The sequence below is a fragment of the Lithobates pipiens genome, unplaced genomic scaffold (assembly GCF_037356315.1).
Source record: "Lithobates pipiens isolate NorthernLeopardFrog02 unplaced genomic scaffold, aLitPip1_a1.2 Scaffold_18, whole genome shotgun sequence".
Lineage (NCBI taxonomy): Eukaryota > Metazoa > Chordata > Amphibia > Anura > Ranidae > Lithobates > Lithobates pipiens.
In genome coordinates this window covers 478,021,648-478,044,598 of record NW_027507758.1, presented here as the reverse complement: position 1 = coordinate 478,044,598, position 22,951 = coordinate 478,021,648, and the positions used below count along the sequence as shown (strand labels likewise).

The following is a 22,951-nucleotide window of genomic DNA, read 5'->3' as shown; positions in this document are numbered from 1 at the left end:
GGTAGAAAGAAAAGATCTAAGTGCTCCCCGCTTAAGTATAAGATTTAATTTTTGTGTTATAACACAAACTACTCACATAAAGATGATAAAAACAGCATGTAAAGCCAACAATCTTGTTAGTTCCGTAGGACAGCAGCGGGTGACTTAATGCGTAGCTCCTCCCCCGTACGCGTTATGTTCAATCAGAACTTCGACGTCACCGGACTCCTCCTCCCTTCCCTTCATTAGCAGACGGAGGCACTTGGGTAAGAGGGGAGGAGTCCAATGACGTTGATGTCCGTGACTTCACCAGATCTCCGACGGAACTCCCTGAAGACCCAGAAGCCGGCGGAGAGGTGAGTACCGATCAAAATAATTTTGATCGATCAAAAAAATTTATTGATTAATCGAGGAATTAAGCTTTCATTTCCACAGCCCTAAAATATATATATATATATATATATATATATATATATATATATATATATATATATATATATATATATCACTGCATGGATCAGTTTGCCATGTCGTTAGAAACGCTCAGCACGACTCACCTGGAATCTGGAATCTCCCACTGTGGCTGCTCCAGTAAAACCTGAGTTGCAGGCAGTCCCTGCTGCTGCTCCAGTCTCTGTGCAGGCACCCGCCTCAAGTATTACCTCTATAAGAGTATGTCTGGTTCCGCTCTGCTTCCCCATCAATTTGGGGGCAATCCAGTCCAATGCAGAGGGTTTCTCAACCAGGTTGAGATATTATTATTATTATTATACACGATTTATATAGTGCCAACAATTTACGCAGCGCTTTACAATGTATAGGGGGGAAACACAATTACAGTACAGTTCAATACAAAAGGTACAGGAGGGCCCTGCTCGTAGAGCTTACATTCTAAAGGGAGGGGGTGGTACAAAAGGTAATAGCTGCAGAGAATGATTTGATGAAAGTGGCTTTGAGAGATATACTTTGAGATGTTGCCCCAGGCGTTTCACACGGACAAAAGCAAAGTAGGTTTTGTGATATCCTTGCTTTCTGAGAGAGCCTTGGCCTGGGCAAACCCTCTATGGGAGACGCAAAAACCTATTGTCTTGAGTTACCCGGAGTTTGTGGCTTCTTTTAAAAGGGTATTTGACGTTCCGGCACGCTCCACTTCTGCTGCCAATTCCCTTATGTCCATCAAACAGGGTACGGGAGCTGTTGCCGATTACGCCATTGAATTCCGTACTCTGGCAGCAGAGATTACTTGGAACAATGAGGCCCTTGTGGCTGCTTTTTCTCATGGCCTCTCGGATACCATCAAGGATGAGATAGCAGCCCGAAATATACCCACTGAGCTGGAGAAGTTGATTACTTTTGCCATCCTCATCGACTCCAGAGAAAGACTTCCTTTTAAGGAGCGCGTGCTGAAGCCTCCTGTACATTTGTCTTCAAACTTTGCAGTCCCACCCTTACCTCCCTTACCTCCCATGCCTCCTGGTACCAAGTCGATCTATGAAGATGAACCCATGCACTTGGGCTTCATGCATCTCTTTGCATGCCTTTATTGTGGCCACGCAGGTCCCGTTTTGAAGTCTTGTCCTACCCGTACAGGGAGCACATGAACCTTGAGATCTTGTCACGGAAAGATCTTAGGTGGCGTTGTTTCGTCCCCAGTTATCCAGAAGGATTAGCCCCTGATTGCCCTTTCTTGGGCTGTGTCGTCCATCGAGATACAGGCTCTAATCGACTCTGGGGCTGCAGGCATTGATGCTGACTTTGTATCGAAGCACTCAATTCCACTGCAGCTGCATAACACTCCACTTGCCACTGAGGCTCTTGACGGGAGACCTCTACAGTCTACGTGCTGATGTAAGCACCTTCATAGCTGCCTGTTCTGTGTGTGCTCAGAGATAGCCCTTGTACACACGGTTGGAGATTCCGACAACCAAATCCGTCGGATTTTGTCCGTCGGATTTTGTCCGACGGATCTTGTCCGAAACTGTTGCATACACACAGTCGGACAAAGTTGTTGGAAAATCCGATCGTTTGGAACATGATGATGTTATTTCGTTACGATGGGACTACGTTCAGGCTAGTAGCCAATAGCTTTGATGTAGGAATTTGATCTGAGCATGCGTGGCACTTTGTCCGATCGGAATTCTCTACACATGATCCGAGTATGTCCGATCGGAGCAGTTTGTCGGAAAATATTTCCAGCAAGTTGGAAAATTTGGTCCGACGGATATTCCGACGGAAACAGTCCGATGCATACTACACACAGTCGGAATACATTCCGACAGAATCTCCGATCGCGTGTACAAGGGCTAAGGCTCCATGACACCTTCCAGTGGGCCCCCTACAATGGCCTCCTACAATACCCAATGGAGAGAGGCCCTGGACCAACCTGTCTATGGATTTCATTGTGGAGTTACCCTACTCCCAGGGCAACACAGTTATCCTTATGGTGGTTGACCGGCTCTTGAAAATGTCCCATTGTATTCCACTTAGGAAGTTGCCCACTTCTAAGGAACTGGCTTCCATTTTTGCTCTGGAGATCTTTCACTTACATGGGCTACCCAAGGTGATTGTCTCAGACAAGGGTAGTCAGTTTGTGTCCCGGTTCTCATGAGCTTAAGCATAAATAAAACCCAGTGGTGATTAAATACCATCAAATGAAAGCTCTGTCTGTCTAAAAAATAAAATTATATAAAATTCATTTTGGTACAGTGTTTCATCACCAAGTAATTGACAGTCAAAGTATTACAGTGGTGAAAACTTAAAAATGGCCTAGTGAGGAAGGCGGTTTAACATTACAGTCTTAAAATGGTTAACTAAAACATCATATGATCATTTTTTGGTATATTGCCATGACCTACACAGATACATTATGAAAGGGAGAAAAGCTTATGCAGGCCTGTGCACAGCTGATGTTATATGTAGTCACTAAACTAAAACACTTTCTAAAAGCTGGTACACACTATCAGTTTTTTTTTTGTTCAGCCCAGCAGGATGAACAAAAAAAACTGAGGAGCTCAGGAGGAGCTTGATGTACTAACTATCCGATGTTAGTACAGTGATCTCCCTGCTGAGCTATTGTATTATGACAGGGGACTGCCCCCCCCCCCCAAGAGAACACACTGGTCCGTCTCATACCTGTAACTCCAAGAGAGCTTTTCTGTTGAAAAACAGACTTACTGGTTGGATCACCAGATTAATATACTGCAGAAGAAAGAAAGCCTAAAAAAGGAAACCGATATAGCTATTACATTTAAGAATTGGTAAGCTGCAATTTAGTAAATGTTTGCTTAATGTAAAAACACTAGTCTGAGATTTCCCCTAACATGTGTGTGACGGTTGTACAGTTTACACTGAACATTTTTTAACAAGCTTTCCTTAACCATGTCAAAAAAGACACAATGGCCAAAAAAAACATGTCAGATACAGGATGTACAAATAAGTGCTTTGGTAAACTAGAGACATTAGCATATTGTTCTGAACATGAAGAACATGTACAATATTATGTAATGATATCAGCACGCATATTGGTTTTATAGGTCCTTTGATTATCACTGGCGCTGTTTACTGTTCACGTCTGAGTGACTTGGGTATATAACATTACAGTCATCCAAAGGCCTCTGCATATCTTTTGCTGCTGGGTTACAGCAAACAAACTGTAATTGTCATCTGCGCCACTTTGATGTAACTGAGCCATTAACATTTAAACCAAGCAGTTATACTGAATATACTGATTTTTTTTTCCTTAATATCAATCTTACAACCTATTGACTGCTAAATGTGCTGCACCCAACGCTGTATCCTGGCCTAGGCCGACAAAAAGCCCTGGCCTAGGGCAGCACTTTGCAGGGGGGCAGCATGGAAAGAGTCCTCGCCGTCTTGCACTACACTGCGGACTGGGCTGAGAGTCAAATTAGTCTCGTGCCCCCATAAAGCATCCTCACTGCTTCTGGTATGCGGGCGGCTATAATTCCACAACAGTGGAGGGGGGGGGGGGGGCGCCGCTTCTAATTTTGACTGTCCTCTCATCCTGGACCACAAACCTTCCTCACTGTGCTATATGTTTTCTGCTGCGCCATTGGCATGGTTATATCTTCTAATGCCACGTACACACGATCGAAATTATGGTCGCAAAAAGGTCTGATGGTTTTCCAGATGGAATTCTGCTCAAGCTGTCTTGGCTACACATGGTCACACCAAATTCCGATCGTTTAGAACGCGGTGACGTACAACATGTATGACGGGACTGGAAAAAGGAAGTCCAATAGCCAGTAGCGTGGGTTTTTGTGCATCGGAATTGCATACACACAATCCGAATTTATGATAAAAAAATTTTCTTTCGGGAAAATTGAGAACATGCTCTCAAATTCCGATGCAGCCTACACACGGTCACATTTTCCGATGAAAAGCTCTCATCGTTCTTTTGCTGGCCGAAATTCCGATTGTGTGTACGTGGCATTAGTCCTTTCCATAAAATTATTAGAAATTTGTGCTTAAAGTAGAACTATAGGCAACACTTTACTTTTCATTTTGGGTAGAGTAAGGGAGGGTTATAGTTTATTTTTTACCATCCCTGTCCCATTGCAGAGATTTCCCTTCACTTCCTGCCCCATAGCCAAACAGGAAATGAGAGGAAATCTATGCAAATTAAGAGAATCCATTGCCCGGCTCCCAGAACTAGTGTCCCCACTTGAAAATGGATATTGTCTTAAACAGCAAGGGGTGTGGCCTTGACAGGAAGAGGTGGGCCATATTTAAATTAGGGTGTGCAGTTTAGTCAGGCCTAGGGCAGCACAAAATCTAAATATACTACTGGCTGCACCTATGTATTTATTTTTAAAGAAAGTGTGAAATCCCAATTCCAGTGCTTGATTATCGGTCGCCAATTATTTTTGCCAAGCGGATTGCATGCTGTGTAACATCCAATAGAAGTTATCTAAGAATAGCTTGCAACAGTGGCACCAAATCTGGTTCTCTGGCTACTTGAATCGCCACTTCATGCAAATCTGTTTGTTAAGACCAGCAAGACAATGCAAACATTAAAGTGGTAGTAAAGTTTTGAGAAAAAATAAAAAGATTTCCCCCTGCAAGGCAATGTTATAATGTGCTAGTATACATCGCATACTAGCACATTATAAATTACTTACCTTAAAACTAAGCCCTCAAGCGGTGCGGATTTGTGGGCTCAGACCATCTGACTGGCCGAGCCACGATGATGTCACTACTGTGCATGTGCACGGGAGTCACAATTTATGACACAGAGCTCTGAAGGGACGGCACAGGTATGACTTTCCTTCAGAGGGCATGCGCCAGCGACGTCACCAGCTGCTGCTCACTGAAATATCTCCTAAACGGTGAGCATTTAAGAAATATTCATTTTTACCTACAGGTACGCTTTTTTTTATAAGCTTACCTGTAGGTAAAAATGTCAGACATTAGTTCACTACCACTTTAATCCATCAGATCATTTTTAAATCCACGCTCACTGATACATTGAACTTTTATCTATAAACAGTTTTCTAGAAGAGCTCCTATCAGACAATGACCCTTAATTTGCCTCATATTAACTGGATATGAAAGGTTCACTAAAGCTCTTCATTTTAAGCATGCAGCTTCCAGTCTAATTAAAACAGTTCTAAACCAAATGTTTTTTTTCCTAAAATGAAAAATATATTATACTTGCCTCCTTTTCTGGGGTCCCCCACTGTCACTCTTTTCTCCTCCTCTTCTTCAAGTGCCACAATAGCAAGCTGCTTGCTATGGGGGCACTCATGCAGGCTCGCTTCTGAGCTGGGCTGTGCGCGTCTAGAGAGACACACATCACAGTTCAGACCCATTCCCCACTCCTTCCTCACAGGATTTGATTGACAGTAGCATAAGCTAATGGCTCCCACTGCTATCAGCAAGGCCTGTTAGACCAGTAAAAGTGTGGAAGACGGGAGAGCGCTGGATCAAGAATGGACTCAGGTAAGTGTTTAGGGGAGGTTTTGGGGGAGCTGCTATTGAAGGGTTTTTTACTTTTATGTATGGTAATGCATGAACCGCTTGCTGAACGCACAATAGCCAAATGACAACTACATTCGTCCAGTTCTGGGAGGTTATCTGTGACGGGAGTCCCTTTGGGTGGGGGACTTGTGGAACCCAGCTTACCTTGGAGAGCACTGGAAGCTGCTTGTCCAGCTACCCTGGCCTCTCCTATGTGTAAGTTATCCTGTGTCTATTAGGGGCAAAGCTTGACCGAGAACTCCAGGCTGATCTGTACTAATCGGACTCACTGTACAACCACACTGGAATGTTGTATTTTGGGCCCTTTTTAAATATTGGTGCTACATTTGCTTTTCTCCAATCAGCTGGTACCATTCCAGTCAGTAGACTGACGGTAAAAATTAGGAACAATGGTCTGGCAATTACTTGATTGAGTTCCCTAAGTACTCTCGGGTGCAAGCCATCTGGTTCCGATGATTATTAATGTCAAGTTTCACAAGTCTAATTTTAATTATGTCCTCTGTTAAACATGGAGGTGCTTCCTGTGATGTGTCATGAGGATAAACACTGCAGTTTTGGTTACTGAAGCCCCCCCGATTCCCTCGTGAAAACTGAGGAGAAGAATAAGTTCAATAATAAGAATAAATTCAATACCTTCGCCATCTCCCCATCCTTTGTAACCAGATGTCCTTCCTCATTCTTTATGGAGCCAATATGGTCTGCCCTCCCTTTTTTACTGTTTATATACTTAAAGAATTTCTTGGGATTTCAGGTTCATGTTTTCATCCTCATGGGATGCATTGGCTAATGCCCTTATTTAATATTCTCTTAAAGCAAACCCATCTCTCCTCAGTGTTGTTTGTTCCTAAGATTTTATCTCAATTTATGCCTTCTAGCAAGGTTTGTAGTTTAGGGAATTTAGCTCTTTTGAAATTCAGTGTCTTTGTATTCCCCTTATGTTTCCTATTTGTGAGATTTTTACTGAAGCCAATTGCCCTGTGATTGCTGCTACCTAAATTTCCCCATATTTCTACATCTGTGATCAGGTCTGTATTGTTGGTAATCAGTAGATCCGGTAATGCTTTATTTCTATTCCTATGTCCTGGATTTTCAGAAATTCCAGAGACTTGTAATTTATTTGACTTTTCTGCTGAGGAAGAACAACCAAGTGAACCTCAATGATGAAGTGAGCCCAGCCACCCTGTCTTCTTTCCAGTGGCTGAAAGGACTCCAGGGAGAAGGGCTAGTCCGCACCTCTCCCCAGCAGCGGGTATGTTCTCTGAGAGAGGCCGAGGTTGGCTGGGTGAGTAATGCTCTGTTTGGGACAATTTATTTGGGGTACTGTGTGGATACCGGCATTGGACTGGAACTATTGACTGACCTCGGAGTCAGCCGTCTGATGTATTCTCTTGTGTTAGTCTTTTGCTAAAAAGGGGAGATGTGCGGGGGGCTTATGTAACCCATCTTACCTTGGAGAGCAATGGCAGTTTCTTGTCCAGCTCCCCCAGTCCCTCCTATTTGTAAGTTACCCTGTGTCTATTAAGGACACAGGGTGACCAAGAACCCCAGTCTGATCTGTACTAATCACACTCACTGTACAACCACACTGGAATGTTGTGTATATATATATATATATATATATATATATATATATGTGTGTGTGTGTATGTGTGTATATATGTGTATGTGTGTGTATATATATATATATATATATATATATATATTGTATATTGTCTCATACTGTTGGGGACTCTTTGCTGGGTCATTTGGGGTGTGGTTGTATTCCATTGTTCTATTGTTTGTGTCTGCCTTGTGAGCAAAGTATTATGGGATGTATATCTAAGCATAATGAAGCATAATGAAGGAAGCGGTGTATGACGAAAGTGCTCAAGCGCCGTGTGGGAGGTTTCCTTACATGACAACTGCATTCGTCCAGTTTTGGGAAGCCGTCATATGATGTCCTTCTGTGATCGCACCTACAGCTGTGATCAACTGTGTCCGTAGGACAAATAAGGGTAAAGGGCCAATCACAGCGGCCCTTTACCATGTGATCAACTGTGTCCAATCACAGCTGATTACGATGTAAACACAGGCTGGTTTTCGGCATTACCTTCAGTGCCACCTCATTAGTGCCCATCAGCTTCGTCAGTGCACCTGTTTGCTAAATGTTATAATAAACTATGAAAATCTTTTATTTTTATTTTTTTTAATGTTCAGACTTTTCATTTATTTAGAAAAAATAAAAAACCCAGTGGTGATTAAATACCACCAAAAGAAAGCTCTATTTTTATGAATAAAATTATAAAAATTTCATATGGGTACAGTGTAGTATGACCACACAATTGTCATTCAAATTGTGACAGCGCTGAAAGCTGAAAATTGGCCTGGGAAGGAGGGTGGTGGTGAAAGTGCCCAGGAGGCAAGTGGACAAGGCAAAAAAAACTTTTAAGCACTTTAATCACAAACTGGAAAATTGAAAAATATTTGCAATGCTTCGATCTACCGCTATTAACTGTTACCAGTGTAGCTCACTTATATATGTGTTATCAACCTTTCATCATGCAGTAATCACCACATGGTGCAGTCCACGTGACCCAAAAAAATATATGAAAAAAGGGGGGGGGAACAACTGTGGGACACTACGGTTGAATTCAATACATTTTATTATAGAAAAAGCACCATAAATATGAAAAAGAATAGCAATTCCGGTGTAAACCTTAAAAAGTAAACATTGAAAAGACAACTCTGTCATTAAAAGAGGGATCGCAGCTGCGCATGCATGCATTCAACCAGTCACACTAATAACTTCAGGGATTGGAAAATAATAATAATAGTAAACGTTGCAAAACTTATTTTATCACTATCACATTTCCAAGGCAGTCCCGGATTTCAATTATACCAGAAGGAGAGTATATATCTGGTTGCTGGTTAAATGTTGATGCAATTATGCAGGTTAAGTATTCCCAGAGCTGCTCTATAATCAAATAATATGTGTGGCAGTCCATAAATAACTGGAAGTCCTTACAGCCTGTTAATGTTGCTTTGGAAGTTTTACACTGGAATTGCTGTTGTTTTTCATACTTATGGTGCTATTTTTTTAATAAAATTTGTTTAATTCAACCTTAGTGTCCTGCAGTTGTGGCGTTCTTGGAAGCTTTTCTTCCCCTTTTTTCAAACGGGCAAATTGATCAACAGTTTCAAACATTTGCTTATAATGCCAAGCAATATGGAAGAAACCCAATTGCTGGGGTGCAGGATTATACTGATTGGTGGTGACTGTGCTGCACTCTACCCGTGCCTAGCAATTAGATCATTTCACTTGCCCTAGTCAGAAAATAACAGGATTAAAAAAGAGATACAAAATAAATGTTGCTGTGAGATTGCAAGGCCAATAGCTGGTTTACAGGCATGAGGTCAGGCAATAATGCAAAGACCCAGAGGTACAGTGTCTCACTAAAGTGTGTACACCCCTCACATTTTTGTAAATATTTTATTATACCTTTTCATGTGCCATCACTGAAGAAACTACACTTTGCTACAATGTAAAGTAGTGAGTGTACAGCTTGTATAACAGTGTAAATTTGCTGTCCCCTCAAAATAACTCAACACGCAGCCATTAATGTCTAAACCGCTGACAACAAAAGTGAGTACACCCCTAAGTGCAAATGTCCAAATTGGGCCCAATTAGCCATTTTCCTTCCCCATTGTCATGTCCCTTGTTAATGTTACAAGGTCTCAGGTGTGAATGGGGGGCAGGTGTGTTAAAGCTTGGTGTTATCACTCTCAATCTCTCCTACTGGTCACTGAACGTTCAACATAGCACCTCATGGCAAAGAACTCTCTGAGGATCTGTTGCTCTACATAAAGATGGTCTAGGTTATAAGAAGATTGCCAAGACCCTGAAACTGAGCTGCAGCATGGTGGTCAAGACCATACAGTGGTTTAACAAGACAGGTTCCACTCAGAACAGGCCTCACCATGGTCAACCAAAGAAGTTGAGTGCATGTGCTCAGCATCATATCCAGAGGTTGTGTTTGGGAAATAGATGTATGAGTGCTGCCAGCATTATTGCAGAGGTTGAAGGGGCGGGGGGTCAGCCTGCCAGTGCTTAGACCATATGCCACAAACTGCATCAAATTGGTCTGCATGGCTGTCATCCCAGAACCTAGGTTCACACTACTGTGATGTAAAGTAGTGCAAATTTGATCAATTTTTTGTCCTGTGTGAGGTGCAAATTTGCCTTACGTTTTGAGGTGCATAGGTGCGAATTTACCACAAATTTACTGTGATTTTACCGCAAATTTCAGGAGGCAGACAGTGAACAATTTGCGGCGATATGAACTGTGTGCTACGAGTTTAATGCAAGTTCATTTGAAACCTATAAAGATAAAACTCACACTGCACCATAGGAATTCACATCGCACCTGCAGTGAACACGCACAGGACCCTTTTTTTTCTCGCACCAAATTCGCAATGCATAGATGAACCAAAGCCATGGAATACTATGCTTTTTACATGACCTGTGAATCTGTGTGTTCCTAACCACATCAAACCCGCTGTAAATTCGCATTAGTGGCCCAGGCAGAAGGAAGAATATTCTAAAGATGCACAAGAAAGCCCACACACATACAGTTTGCTGAAGGCAAGCAGACTGAGGACATGGATTACTGGAACCGTGTCCTGTGGTCTGATGAGACCAAGATAAATTTATTTGGCTCAGATGGTGTCAAGCCTGTGTGGCGGCAACCAGGTGAGGAGTACAAAGACAAGTGTGTCTTGCCTACAGTCAAGCATAGTGGTGGAAGTGTTATGGTCTGGGGCTGCATGAGTGCTGCTGGCACTGGGGAGCTACCGTTCATTGAGGGAACCATGAATGCCAACATATACTGTGACATACTGAAGCAGAGCATGATCCTCTCCCTTCTGAGACTAAGCCGCAGAGTAGTATTCCAACATGATAATGACCCCAAACACACCTCCAAGATGACCACTGCCTTGCTAATGAAGCTGAGGGTAAAGGTGATGGACTGGTCAAGCATGTCTCCAGACTTAAACCCTATTGAGCATAGGTGGGGCATCCTCAAACTTAAGGTGGAGGAGCGCAAGGTATCTAACATCCACTAGCTTTGTGATGGAGGAGTGGAAGAGGACTCCAGTGGCAACCTGTGAAGCTCTGGTGAACTCCATGTCCAAGAAAATTAAGGCAGTGCTGGAAAATAATGGTGGCCACACAAAATATTGACACTATGGGCCCAATTTGGAAATTTTCTTAGGGGTATACTCACTTTTGTTGCCAGCAGTTTAGACATTAATGGCTGTGTGTTGAGTTATTTTGAGGGGACAGCAAATTTACATTGTTACACAAGCCATGCACACACTACTTTACATTGTAGCAAAGTGTAATTTCTTCAGTGTTGTCACATGAAAAGATATAATAAAATATTTACAAAAATGTGAGGGGTGTACTCACTTTTGTGAGATACTATATATGACTGCCAGCTAAATACAACTGCTTAATTGTATGTTGACATTTTTTAACCAGTGCAAACTGAGACTAGTGGCATGTATATTAGGAATAGAGGATGGCTGATTTAAACAAACACATTACTGTTTTAGGTTGGGTCAATGATAATGATGACAATCCAGATGCACAACTGGGCCCTCAAGTACTAGAAAAAAAAAAAACTATTTTAAAATCAGCAATGTATTATCACCAGGAAACAGCAATGTGCAAGTCGCAAAATATGTTTAGTAATTCCACCACAATGTCTTGATGTATAAACAGTAACCACGTTGTTGTAACTAACTATGCCCCAGTTTTCTTTGTACTTTTGTGTAATTTTATTCATGTTCTTTATGAAAAAAGTGAGCTGTAACCTACTGTATGATAATAGGGTGTGAACAATGTGAAATGTTATATAGCATTTCTTATTTATTCTGTCTGCAGATGCCAAGCACATAAAATACTGCAGTAAAGCAGTGCAATTACTATCACATGTATCACCAAAATGTACTATTTTTAAACAAATGTTCCAGTAGATAACACTATGGGCCGGTTCACACAGCGAGGCGATGCGAGGCGACACGGCTCGCCTCGCCTCGCTCCCGCAAGTCGCCCCCGTTCTGTACAATGGAACCGTTCTGAGAGGAGCGACTCGAGTCGCTCCGACTCAGAAAAAAGGTTCCTGTACTACTTCTGGGTGACTTCGGGGGCGACTTGCATTGACTTCTATACAGAAGTCCTCTGCAAGTCGCCGCTGAGGTCCCCGCAGGTCGCGGCGAGGCAAGTCGGAGACGCCTCGCCGCGCCTCGCTGTGTGAACCGGCCCTATTTCTCACATTCTCAGCAAAGTAAAAATAATATTTTTCTGTGCCACTGCTCATAACTGATATTTCACTGAACTGATGTGTACACAAAATCTATTCTTTTTCTGTTTTTACAGACAGCACCTTTAATAATGAGTGTAAGTTCGTTTGCTGCAGCCAGCCATAAGAGCAAGCTTTATGTAATTGGCGGTGGACCCAATGGAAAGCTAGCTACAGATAAAACGCAGTGTTATGACCCATCTACCAACAAGTGGAGCTTAAAAGCACCTATGCCCGTAGAGGCAAAATGTATCAACGCTGTAAGCTTCCATGACCACATCTATGTGGTTGGTGAGTATTTTACTGTATATGTGAGCATTTTACTGTATATGTGTGTATGTATGTGTATATATATATATATATATATATATATATATATATATATATAGTTAGGTCCATATATATTTGGACACAGGCACAATTTTTTTCATACTTTTGGCTCTGTATGCCACCAGAATTAAATTAAACAATCCAAATGAATTTGAAGTGCAGACTTTCAGCTTTAATTCAAGGGGTTGAACATCAATATCAAGTACACATTTTAGGAACTGCAACCATTTTTATACACAGTCCCCCATTTTCAGGGGCAAAATGTAATTGGAAAAATTAATATAATCATAAATAATATGTTCCTTTTTAATATTTTGTTGAGAATCCTTTCCTGGCAATGATTTCCTGAAGTCTGGAACCCATGGACATTACCAAAGACTAGATTTCCTCCTTTCTGATGCTTTGCCAGGCCCCAACTGCAACTGTCTTCAGTTGTTCTATGTGGATTTTTCTGCCTTTAGTTTTGCCTTCAGCAAGTGAAATGCATGCTCAATTGGGTTGAGATCAAGTGATTGACTCGGCCATTGCAGAATATTCCACTTCTTTTCCTTTAAAAACTCCTGGGTTGCTTTTGCAGTGTGTTTGGGATAATTGTCCATCTGTAATGTGAAGTGCCATCCAATCAACTTTACTGCATTTGACTGAATCTGGGCTAACAGTATATCTCTAAACACTGTAGAATTAATCTGGCTGTTTCTGCCTTCTGTCACATCATCAATAAACACCAATGACCAGTGCCACTGGAAGTCATGCATGCCCATGCCATCACACTGCCTCCACCATTTTTTTTACAGATGATGTTGTGTGCTTTGGATTATGAGCTGTTCCAAGCCCTCTCCACATTTTTTTCTTCCCGTCATTCTGGTACAGATTAATCTCAGTTTCATCCATCCAAAGAATGCTTTTCCAGAACTGGTCTGTTTTTTTAGATGTTTTTTTGGCAAAGTCTAATCTGGCTTTTCTATTCTTCAGGCTTGTGAATGGTTTGCAGCTTGGGGTGAACCCTCTCTATTTGCTCTTGTGAAGTCTTCTTTTGATTGTAGATTTTGACAATGATACGCCCCCCTCCTGGAGAGTGTCCTTCACTAGTCTGGATGTTGTGAATGGGTTTTTCTTTACCATAGAGAGGATCCTGGGATCATCCACCACTGTCACTCTTCCGTGACCATCCAGGCCTTTTATTGTTTCTGAGCTCACCAGCGCGTACTTCTTTCCTCAGAATGTACCATACTGTTGATTTGGCCACTCCAAATGTTGCTGCTATCTCTCTGATGGATTTGTTTCGTTTTTGAAGCCTTACAATGAACTGTTTCACTTGCATAGACAGCTCCTTTGAATGCATAATGTAGGTTCACGGCAACAGATTCCAAATGCAAATACCACACTTAGAATCAACTCCAGACCTTTTACCTGCTTAATTGATGAAGAAATAACCAAGAAGTAGCTCAGGAAAGTAGGCCATGAAGCAGCTTTTGATTCGATTGTCTAATTACTTTTGGTCCCTTGAAAAAGGGAGGATCGCTAGTCTTAAGAGCTGTAATTCCTAAACCTTCCTCCCATTTGGATGTACATACCCTCAAATTAAAACCTGAGAGTGTGCACTTTCAGCCCATATCTATCATTATATATATAACTATAGCTTGAATATGTTTTGGTAAATACCGGAAAAAAACGAAAAATGTGTCCAAATATATATGGACCTAACTGTATATTATTATTCTAAAGAATTTATATAGCGCCAAAAGTTTGCACAGCACTTTACAACATTAGGGTAGACAGTACAGTTACAATACAATTCAATATAGGAAGAATCAGAGGGCCCTATTTGTTAGAGCTTAAAATCTAGGGGGGGGGGGGTCAAGGGATACAAAAGCTAATAGCTGTGGGGTGGTGAACTGATGGAGAAAATAAAAGTACTGTTGTTAGGTGGGGGCAGAATAGGCTTCTCTGACAAGAAGGGTTTTCAGGGGTCGTCTAAAATTAAACATAGTAGGAGATTTAATCGGATTGGGGTAGGGAGTTCCATAGGATGGGAGAGGCTCAGGAAAAGTCCTGGAGGCGAGCATGAGAGGGAGTGACGTAGGAGCTAGAGAGAAGGAGGTCTATAAGGTATATGAAACAACATACATGAATTATGCATATTATGCATATCAGATATACATTTGAAAAATATTGGACATTTTATTAGCTATTACATACATACATGTACAATTTCACCGGCCAAATGGTTTGTAATTCAGATACCACTGTCAGGCAACATCCTAGCCAGGTCTGTGACATCCAATGCAGAATTGCAGCCCCATCCTACTTTTCCAGTTAGGAATTTACAGTAGGCTGATATTAAAATAGAGTCAGGTTGTTACATTAGTTACATTTAAAATACATTATAAATTGTCTTGGATTTCTTTGAAACTAAATCAGATTTTTAAGGTTATCTATAGTAAAATGTGCTCTGTTTGAGATGTCTGGCTTCCAATAAATGACAACTAATTCCTAAAAATAAGGGTTGGATTTACCAACAATAGGGATACAAATACATTACAGTTATAAATAAGGAGAGAGGAATCAGTAACGGTGTGGTTGAAAAAACTGGTGTTACCAATCCACCCTATAGCAACTGTACATTAACATGCTCAGTTGCTATAGGGTGAATTGGTAACACCAGTTTTTTCAACCACACCCTTACTGTTTTTGAATATACAGAGCTTATTTTAATTTGTTTATGTTTTAACATGTGTTGTTGTAATGCTAAAGAGGAGCTCCACCTTAAAAAAAATATTAAAAGTCAGCAGCTACAAATACTGCAGCTGCTGACTTTTAATAAATGGACACTTACCTGTCCAGGGTGCTCGCGATGTCGGCAGCAGATGACGAGCAATCGCTCCTCTCTCAGCTGCCCCCACCGGCATTTTCGGTCAGGGAATCAGGAAGTGAAGCGCTACGGCTTCAGTGCCCGGTTCCCTACTGTGCATGCACGAGTCGCGCTGCTTGTCTTCACTGGTCCCCGTTGTGTTCTGGGAACTGTGTGTTTCCCAGAACACAACGGGGGGGGGGGGCATCTGCCATCTGCGGATATTCTGCGGTTATCTATGCCCGGAAGTGGGTGCAGATACCTGTAGTATACAGGTATCTGCACCCCCCATCCCCCCTGAGAGGTGCTAAATGTGACACCGGAGGGGAGGAGGAATTCGATGAGTGGAAGTTCCACTTCAGGGTGGAGCTCCGCTTTAAATTCAACTTTTTATACCGTACTAATTTTGTATATTAAATGTCTCTATGGTACCATTAAAGTCTATTATAGCCTTACTCCAATTCTCCTATCTGAACTCATGCATTTATCTAGCCCTCTTTGATATTGCTAGATAGGCAAATATCCTTTTGCAGTGTGCTCCTAGAGAGAAGCCGTATTTCAGTTCCTGTCCAAACAGCAATGATATCAATTTTCATTGAATATTACACCTATTAACATGAGAAAGCATTTTCCCACTTCAGCTGTCTGTGTTCAGCTTGGGTAATCCAACAAACTACCTGCTCCTGCTGATTTGAAAACTGAGTTGTGTTGCTAGCTTCCAATCACCTGAGCTTTTTTTCTTTGTAGGTGGTGCAATGAAAGCACTGTATTCATACAGCCCTCTGGAAGATACCTGGTGCCTGGTGACAAAGTTTAGCCATGAAAGAGCGAGTTGTGGAATAGCTGCATGTTGTAATAAAATATTCATCACAGGTGGAAGAGATGAGAGGAATGAGGTCATCGCCACTGTTTTATGCTGGAACACTGACCTAGAAAAACTGACTGAAGAATGTGTCCTCCCCAGAGGAGTCTCCCATCACAGCAGCGTTACATTAAGGAAATCTTATACCCACATCCGTAGGATTGTCACAGGGGCTGTTTCTGTCTAACTACAGAGGACACCTTATCACAACTATCTAATATTTAGATGATTTATAATTTATTGAATTCATTATCACATTAATATGGGGAATGAAGAGTATTTGTTTAAAATGAATTGTTGGCATTGATGACTTATTGTTATCTTGCAGAAAATGTTAGCAAAACTCAGGGCTTTTTTAAACTAGTAAAAGCAATTTTAAGTGATTTGGTTTATTATATTGATGACATTTTCAATATGCCAATGACACTGAAATTAAAACATGAACCGTCTCTTTGTAGCACAAATATGTTTTGGCACTTTTTTTTTTTTTTTTTTTACGTTCTGTTGAGTGCATCCAGAATTATTGTTTAAAGATTGGATGTAATGAATGAAGGTAAGATCCTCAGTTGGGTTTTATTGTGTTCCTGTTAGACATATTTCCCCTCACTTCATGTCCTGGTTTTCACCCACCAGGAGGACATAAGGAAGACGGTTTCTCCCAGCAAAATACAATAAAACAAACAATGGTTCTAACTTTCCTGCACCCAACGAAAAACATATTGATTGATTGGATGCTGCAAACAATATAAATCCACCTGTACTCCATTTTAAAGTACTAAGAATAGATACCATGTAGTGCCTACTTTTAACTTATTAGCCAGAAAAACCTGTTATGTCCAATGAGGCTGCATTAGTGCTATTAAAGTTATTTTCTTTAGACAGGCTATTAGTTGGGGCTGATTTTTTTTAGTGGTGCAGAATTCTTTACAAAAGGCTGTAACAATGGAAAGTCAGGCCCCACATAACACATACAAAATATATCAGAGAGAAGCACAAGGGAGGCTTTTGTGGCTAATAAGGAGACATCCATGTAGAGGTCTTACAAAGGTAATCCTATACTTTATTGTATCCTATAGCACGCAATAAATTGGATCAGCAAGTGACTTAACCATTGCAGACTTCAGTTTTTCTGTGGTCATTTTCCTTGAGATTTTGTAGCTGAACCTTAAACTTCAGCGGTTCTGCAAGAATCTTAAAAGCTATCTACACACAAACCATCTGTGCATTGGCTGCTCTTAGATATGACTTAAAAGTTTAAAATGAATTTCAGTCTGAAAATAAGTGTAATGTGATGTGCATGTACAGACTGTACATGTTTGACTCCAAATGGGGACCAAATCAAATCCTGTTGTAAATGAATACAAAATATATATTTCAACCCCACAATGAAAACCAGGGTTATGGTTGTCATTATTCTCTTTACATTCCTCTTCAGTGCCAAGAAAAAGTATACTAAATTTGAGCAGCCATTCGTGTAATGTTTGGTGAAGTGAGCAGTGAGGCATTGCATATTTAATTACACAATTGCAGTCAACACTAAATTTCCCTGTGCAGTTACATTTTCAGTTATTTAAATTACAAATACATATTGGTATTTTAGATTTGCGCAGTAACTTACCTCAGGGTATTACTATCTAGAAACTTTAATTCTGCAGTAATCTAATTAGGGCATTACCTATAATTGTTATCATAATTATGCATTGTTTCTTCACAGTTCTATATGTAGTGAGGAATATACAATTGTTAATGTAATACACTGTAACATAAGGTAGGTATGAACCCTAAGGCCCCTTTCACACTGGGGCGGTGCGGGCATCGACGGTAAAGCGACGCTATTTTTAAAGCTGTTTTACCGTCGTTTTAGCGGCAGTATGTGGCCGCTAGCGGGGAGGTTTTAACCCCCACTAGCGGCAAAAAAATGGTTAAAACTGCCGGCGGTATAGCCACGCTGCCCCATTGATTTCAAAGGGTAGGAGCGATGAAGGAGTGGTGTATACACCGCTCCTTCACCGCTCCAAAGATGCTGCTAGCAGGACTTTTTTTACCGTCCTGCTAGCGCACTGCTCCAGTGTGAAAGCCCTCCGGCTTTCATACTGGAGTGAAAGGGCCCGTTTTTTTTCAGGCGCTATACAGGTGTTATTTTTAGAGCTGTAGAGCCTGAAACCCGCTCAGTGTGAAAGGTCCTAACTGAATGGCATTTTGGCATTTTGTTATCCAAAGCTCTCTGTATCATTAACAATTTTCCCCTTTTTTTTAAAAGAAAATACTTGTTTTTATAATTTTAACCCTGATTATTTCTTCACACTAATGATGTCCTGCATTATCTTTGACGCCAGTCTCTGCCTACATGCAGTCCAGCAACTGCTGCACTTAATTTCTTACGGTGGATTTCCAGGTGGTAACAACAGTGGATCACACCTTTGTAATGTGTGTTGAAACAGCCACTCAAACAGTCTCCATTTAAACCTGTGTAACAAGGCAGGGAAGTGCCTGAACTAGGACCTTCATGTCAGTGTCACAAAATATTATTTTCCTGAAAGCTGCAAATTAAAAACTTGACAACTACTTTTAAAATTAGATTGACATGTCAAACTGTATATGATATTTTACTGATTGGGTTTATATAACAATGGTTATGTTATGGTAAAGTTTTCAAGTACAGTGCTCAGCAACAGACAAAATATCGAATCCTGCTTTGCACTGTTTCCTTAAGTCTAGGTTCACATCTATGCGGCTGCGCTTGATATGTTTTTCAGGCAGGTTTTTCAGCGCATTTTGCATTTTTAAACCAGCATTTTCTGATGCATTTTTGCATACAGTTTTAAAGCATTTCACGCTTTTTTTTTTCCTCTTCAAAAGCACTGTAAAACACACTGAATAAAGCTGGTTGCTGGGGAGAGGACCATGAAGCCCATGTTGATGAGGACAAGGTCCTCTTCCCGACAACCCTAGCCAGTTGTTGTCAGGGTCTGCGGGCGGGGGGACTTATTGGAATCTGGAAGCCACCCTTTAAGAAGGGGTCCCCCAGATCCCACCCCCCATGTGAATGGGTATCCATTCACCAAAAAAAAGCAGTAAAATGTAATAAAATCTCAAGAGCTGGTTTTTGACAATTCCTTTATTATCTTCCCGCTGTCTTCTCCTTCCCGCCATCTCGTCCTTAAGCAGTCTTTTCCCACTGTCTCTTCCCGCAGTCTTCTCCCGGGCTGTCTCTTCCTGCTGCCGCCATCTCTTACCACTCCTGTCTTCTTCCTTGCTGCCGGTTACTCCCCCAAAAAATTTAAAAGCCGCTCTTGTTCTGTTGATGTCTTCATCTGTTTTGTTGTTGCCCCCTCTTTGCCGACTCTTATATAGCAATGGGGCGTGGCCATCCGATGACATCAGCCAGCTCCTTGCCCCTTGTCACAAGTGATGTTATCAGATTGCCATGACCATGGCTATATAAGAGTCTGCAGAGACCAGGCGACAACAAAACAGAAGAAGACATCAACAGAACAAGAGAAACTTTTTTTTGTGGCGAGGAAGAAGACAGCAGTGGGAAAAGATGGTGGCGGCGGGAAGAGACAGCTTGAGGAGAAGATGGCGGGAAGGAGAAGACAGCAGGAAGAGACAGCTCAAGGAGGAGATGGTGGGAAGGAGAAGACAATGGAAAGAGACGGCTAGAGAAGACAGAGCTACTAATAAAGAAATTGTCAAAAAGCTCTTGTGTTTTTATTACAGTTCATTGCTTTTTTGGTGAATGGGTACCCAATACCCATTCACATGGGGGGGCAGGATCTGGGGGCTTCCAGATTCTGATAAGCCCCCCGCCCGCAGACCCCGACAGCCACTGGCTAGGGTTGTCTGGAAGTGCCCCTTGTCCTCATCAACATGGGGGGAAGGTGTTTTAGGGTGGGGGGGTGTAGAACCCCCCTTGCCCAAAAGCACCCATCCCCCATGTTGAGGGCATACCTGGTATGGTTCAGGAGGGGGGTGATCACTCGTCCTCTCCTTTCCCTGACCTGCCAGGTGGCATGGTCAGATAAGGGTCTGGTATGGATTTTGAGGGGGACCGCACGCCAATTAAAAAAATAATTGGTGTGGGGGTCCCCTCCGAATCCATATTAGACCTGAAGGGCCTGGCAGGGGCTGTTTTTTCGCAATTTTTGTTTTTACATTCAGCTTTCAGCGGGGAAGCCCACTTGCAGCTGATCACTCGTCAATGTTTTTTTTTTTTTGCATAAAATATTTTTTTTTATTTTTACAGTACAAAGTAAAACCAAGTACAAAGTGGAAAATATAGAGTGGAGGAGCTCTGGATCATAGTAATTAACCTATGCATAGGATAACCAGGAGTAAATAACGAATAGGAGGGGGAGAAGGAGGGAGGGGGAGGGATAGGAAAGGGGGTGTATTTACCTGTAAACAGTACAACGGTAAAATAGATTGTATCAAGGAATTCACAATAATATAATAAACTATGAAACCCTCAGGAGCGGAAGCAACATTGAATGTAATAAGGAGAGGACTGTCATAAGTGATATACCGATAATAGTGATAGACATGGTTGTCCATCAGGGTTGAGGCCGGTTAATAATCCTAGAGAGATGGGAAGGGTTTAAGCATCAGGGAGTGGACAGATGAGGGATTTTGAGTTTGCCCAGGGTATTAACAAGATCACGCTTCAGGTACTATTCAGTATATAGAAATGGGTGTATGATGGATGATAGTTCTTCCGCAGTGAACTTAGACTTTATATATTTCCTCCACCTGGTAAAAAAGAGTAGTTTAAGACAATGGTGTCCAGTCTTTCAACATGAAAAGGTGACAGTAAGGCTTGTTTCACAGCCCGTAGGGGTGGTGGAGATCATTTAATCCAGCGAGCCGCCAATAGACATATATGAGACCATTGCGTGGGAATAGGTGTTCCTGTCGGTGAGGAAGGGAAGGCCGGAGCATTGCATCCAAACAAACATAAGAATGGATCTTTGAGTAGCCGTATCTTGCTAACATTAAAGAAATAGGCAAACACAGAGTCCCAGCATGTAAATATTGCTGAGCATTCCCATAGACGGTGCAGCAGGGTAGGGCGGGGGAAAGAGCACCAAGGGCATTGAGCTTGGGTAGGTTCTGTGACTCATGGGTTGTTAAGGATGAGTCAGCTGGCTTCCCGGCCCCCTGCTTAGCAACCAGCTATATACAGTGATAAAATAAGAACCGCAAAACCCAAAACACCTAAAAAATCACATTAACAAAGGCACCACTTGCATTTCTGGTGCAGCTCCATTGAAATCTATTAGCTGCAAATCGTGGCAAAAAAAACTCCCTGACCCTTTCTAAAAACTCACCGGCCGCAAAAACGCATAGATGGGAACTAGTACCATAGGAAACTATGTTAAATGGAAGGTAAGGTTAAAGCGAAGTTCCACCCATTTAAAAGTCAGCAGCTACAAAATGTGTCTCATGGTCCAGAGATGCGGGTGCCTCGCTCCTCTCTCCCTCCTCTCTCCCTCCTCTTCACGATGCCAGCATTCTAACTGTGGGCACCCGGCTTTGACTTCACAGCCATGCTGCGCACTTTGAATGGCCCGGGCAATCTTCTGAGAAACGTGACGTGTCCCAGAAGATTGCAGCGAGGGAGGAGGGAGAGGTGATCTTCCTTCCACTGTGCCAGGGGAGGAAGTGGGAGCTGGGTGCCTCTAAAAACAGTACCTGCTCCCCCCAAAAAAGGACATGCCAAATGTGGAATGTCAGTGGGTCACCAGCACTTAAAGCGTAAGTTTAATTTTTGGGTGGAACTCCGCTTTCAGCACTCCATTATTCATAACTTTAGACCAGGGGCCAGTTTCCTCTAAACAGTTGGGGTCATGTAGAAGAATATGAAATCCCAATGGCTCTGTAAAAACCATGCATAGAAACACCTTCTAAATATGCACATGCTACAATTTAGTCATTGAATTTGGTCACTAGAAAAAAGTATGTCACTTTCTGGAGTTTATCGTTTTTGGCAAAGTAAATGTTAATATTAGATCCAGGTCCATTTCCTGTCTATATATTTTCTTACATATAAAAAGCTTAAAACAAATCATCTCAGTGAACTAAAGGCTATTCCACTGCATCCATTCTAAATGACTTGGTATTGTGTAAACTATTTCTTTTTTTTTTTTTTTTACATAAAGTTTTTATTGAGATTTTTATATTATGGTTACAGTCATGGTGATATCTCTGTACGATAGTTGGACATAAAATGAACTTCCAAGAAGTTTTACAGATGATGCCATAAACAGTCAAGCAAAAGGATTATGACATTGAGGTCTGACTAAAATGTACAGAAAGGATTCCTTATTTTGTATATAAGAACAAACAATAAACAATCAAGCATCACAAAAGCCCTTTGTGTACTTCTTTTTACTATTGTTAAGGAATCTTCCCAGTGAGATAAGTGATAGAGATGAGGGTAGCGTATTGGGTTATTTATTTCGAGTATTTTTCTCGTCTTAGGCCTATCTGGGTGGCAAGCAATTGAACTAATCAGAGAAAGTAGGGTAGGGCAGAGGGAGGGACACCATTAGCTCCTGAAGGATCAAATTTTCAGGTTTTAGGGGA

The 22,951-nt window shown here is 41.7% G+C and overlaps 1 protein-coding gene across 1 annotated transcript in view; it reads left to right on the top strand.

The window, feature by feature from the left end:
- KLHL6 (kelch like family member 6) overlaps window positions 1–22,734 on the top strand; it is a 109,226-nt gene extending 86,492 nt beyond the window's left edge. Inside the window, exons 6-7 of the mRNA XM_077488370.1 lie at window positions 12,401–12,614; window positions 16,252–22,734. Coding sequence (XP_077344496.1) covers window positions 12,401–12,614; window positions 16,252–16,553 — 516 coding nt within the window. The 3' untranslated portion in view covers window positions 16,554–22,734. The remainder of the gene's footprint in view (window positions 1–12,400; window positions 12,615–16,251) is intronic.
- The last annotated feature ends 217 nt before the right edge of the window (window positions 22,735–22,951 follow it).